This window comes from Gekko japonicus, unplaced genomic scaffold, assembly GCF_001447785.1.
Source record: "Gekko japonicus isolate JY-2015 unplaced genomic scaffold, Gekko_japonicus_V1.1 scaffold4664, whole genome shotgun sequence".
In the NCBI taxonomy this organism is placed as follows: Eukaryota; Metazoa; Chordata; class Lepidosauria; order Squamata; family Gekkonidae; genus Gekko; species Gekko japonicus.
The window spans coordinates 20,580-23,396 of NW_015167193.1; the positions used below are offsets into that span (position 1 = coordinate 20,580).

At 45.8% G+C, this 2,817-nt stretch overlaps 1 protein-coding gene across 1 annotated transcript in view; it reads left to right on the forward strand.

Moving 5' to 3' along the window:
• Nucleotides 1-2,511, forward strand: part of LOC107112082 (phospholipase A2 inhibitor 25 kDa subunit-like) — a 17,501-nt gene extending 14,990 nt beyond the window's left edge. Inside the window, exons 4-5 of the mRNA XM_015413152.1 lie at nt 2,019-2,174; nt 2,336-2,511. Of these exons, the coding sequence (XP_015268638.1) occupies nt 2,019-2,174; nt 2,336-2,511 (332 nt within the window). The remainder of the gene's footprint in view (nt 1-2,018; nt 2,175-2,335) is intronic.
• Nucleotides 2,512-2,817: the final 306 nt, after the last annotated feature.

Sequence of the window (2,817 nt, forward strand, 5' to 3'; positions counted from 1 at the left end):
GGCTGGTGGGGCAGCAGAGGGAAGGGGAAAATAGAGGGAGGCAAGCCATGTTTATTTCCTTCTGTTTAGTTATAAGGCATGGCTGTCTCAAGTCATTTTGCTGCCCCAAGTGGATAGTATGGGAGGACAGCCTCATGGTAACAGGTATGGTTCCCTCCACCCCTGACTTATGTTGATTTGTGGTTATGCAGAAAATAGAGGGAGGCAAGCCATGTTTATTTCCTTCTGTTTAGTTATAAGGCATGGCTGTCTCAAGTCATTTTGCTGCCCCAAGTGGATAGTATGGGAGGACAGCCTCATGGTAACAGGTATGGTTCCCTCCACCCCTGACTTATGTTGATTTGTGGTTATGCAGTTGCAGATAAGGTAGAAAACCACCTCCTCCTATGCCTTGTCTTCTGGGTTCCAAGGGTCTGGAAAGCGATTCTGTAGCCAGTTACAGGGTTGCCAACTCTGGGTTGAGAAATACCTGTAGATTTGAGGGGCATGGTTTGGGATGTGGAGGGACTTCAGCAGGGTATAATGCCATAGAGTCCACTGCCCAAAGCAGCCATTGTCTCCAGGAGAACTGATCTTGCTCATCTGGAGATCAGGTGTAATAGCTGGGAAATTTCCTATAGGGGAAATGATATGCTGTGGCTGGGAATCACGGTGATTTCTGGGAGATCTCCAGGCTCCACAAGGAGAGGATCAGCAAACTGTTTAGAATTTTGGAGGCGGGACTCAGGCAACACAACCAGTGGATAGGGACAGCTTCTGAGGGACACATCATGGAGCCAACTGATTTAGGAGCATGTGGAATGTTCAGAAAGTGCCACCCCACTACTCAATTATATATATAATAAAGAGAGATAGATATACTACTATTAAAATACTCATAAGAATGACTGGCAGAGAAGAACATGGGGTTGGCCCTTAAACATGATGATGCAGATTTCCATGTTGGGAATGGGTCTGCCCTAATGCCTGTGTCCACCACAACCATCCATAGACTTCCAGTCATATTTTTTAAAAAATACCTCCTCACATGTTTTGGGCATGATATATCAGGAAAACTGTAAACTAAAGCCATATAAAACCAATAGAAATATCTGGAGGCGAAAGGAGCAAAGCACACTCTTCCTCACTTCCTGACTGTTTTTATCCATCACATATCTAAGTGTAGTCATCAAAAGGAAGAACACGCAGACATTTCTAAATTAGTTCTATTTTAGTCTTTTACTCCCACAGAACACAGAAATTTGGATGGCATACCAACCGACAGATATGCATGTAGACAAAAAGGTTATCTACCCATCGACTAGGCTGACCAGAGGAAGAATTCAAAGATTCTTCCACAAGTTAAAGGATTCCTCAACACCTGCCATGATAGCATAATGAACAGTACAGATGGGGGCAAACTCCGCCATTGGACCATTCAAATGAGGTGGAAAGAATCAATAGGCATCTGAAAGGGCAATTACAGGGGGTAAGAGATCTGGATTGCCCATAAAAGAAGATCTCAGATAAAAGGTAAAGGTAAAGGTTCCCTTGCTCGAAAGCCAGTCGAATCCGACTCTAGGGTTGCGGTGCTCATCTCCGTTTCAAAGCCGAAGAGCCAGCGCTGTCCAAAGACGTTTCCGTGGTCATGTGGCTGGCATGACTAAACACCAAGGTGCACGGAACGCTGTTACCTTCCCACCGAAGTGGTACCTATTTATTTACTTGCAATTTCTTGCTTTCGAACTGCTAGGTTGGCAGGAGCTGGAACTAGAGACGGGAGCTCACTCTGTCATGCGGCACACTCGGGTCTCGAACTGCTGAACTACCGGCCTTCCACAGCCTGCAGTTCAGCGTCTTAACCACTTGAGCCACCGCAGCTCCTATCTCAGATAAAACTGATGTATAAAAAACAGACGGAACACAACAGGGAAGCAGAAGCCCTCCTAAGACTTGTACAGAATAAGTGGCAAGAAGGTAGAACCATGGAAGAATGTGACAGGACCATGCACTGACTAAAGGGCTTTCTCTTTTGGCAGTACCGGCTCAAGAGAATCGTCCCCTCAATGGGCTGGTGTGCCCAGGCTGCCTCACCTACATCCCTAATGCAAACCAATCTTGCTCGAGTAATACCATTGTCAACTGTCATGGCCGGGAGAATAAATGCATTTCGTACACCGGTAGACTTAAAATACGTAAGTAGAATTGACAAGCAACTAAAAAAAAAAATGCCAGGAAACGAAAGGAAAAATGTTGATTTCTTTCCTGAGAAGGGCCAGTGAAACCTAACATTCATCATCCCCAAATCCCTATAAAGAATTTGCATGAATAGCCTTTTCCCCTCTCTCTTTCACAGGTGGGCAGTACTATTCCCCACTCAGTTTCAAAGGCTGTGCAACAAAAAATCTGTGTGACTTACTAACGGGAGCCACAGAAGAAGGAAGTGACCTGCTGCAACCCAGCGACACAACAGAAGCGGAATGTTCACCCGCTGAATACCCGGATGAAGAGGAGCCCTCTCCGGAACAGTAGATGTGAAAGGGAAGACTCCTCTCTCTACAATGGAGTCTGTCATTTCTGGAAGACGGAAATGAAGTTAGAAAATAGTTGAGGAGGCCAAAGAAAGTGGGAGATTCAGGCCTCCTGAGATGTTTCCTCTGTGCTGGGTGTGGGTGAAGGGGATACAGAGGGACAGAGGGGAACCGAAAAGGTCGATATTTGGGACTTGGGGGTTCTGCAGGGGGAAAAATGGCGTGTGGGCTGGATTTGCATTGAGTATGATGAAAATAAATTGATATCACAGCAGACAGAAGATGTGTTTTCCTGGTGTGAGGAGGT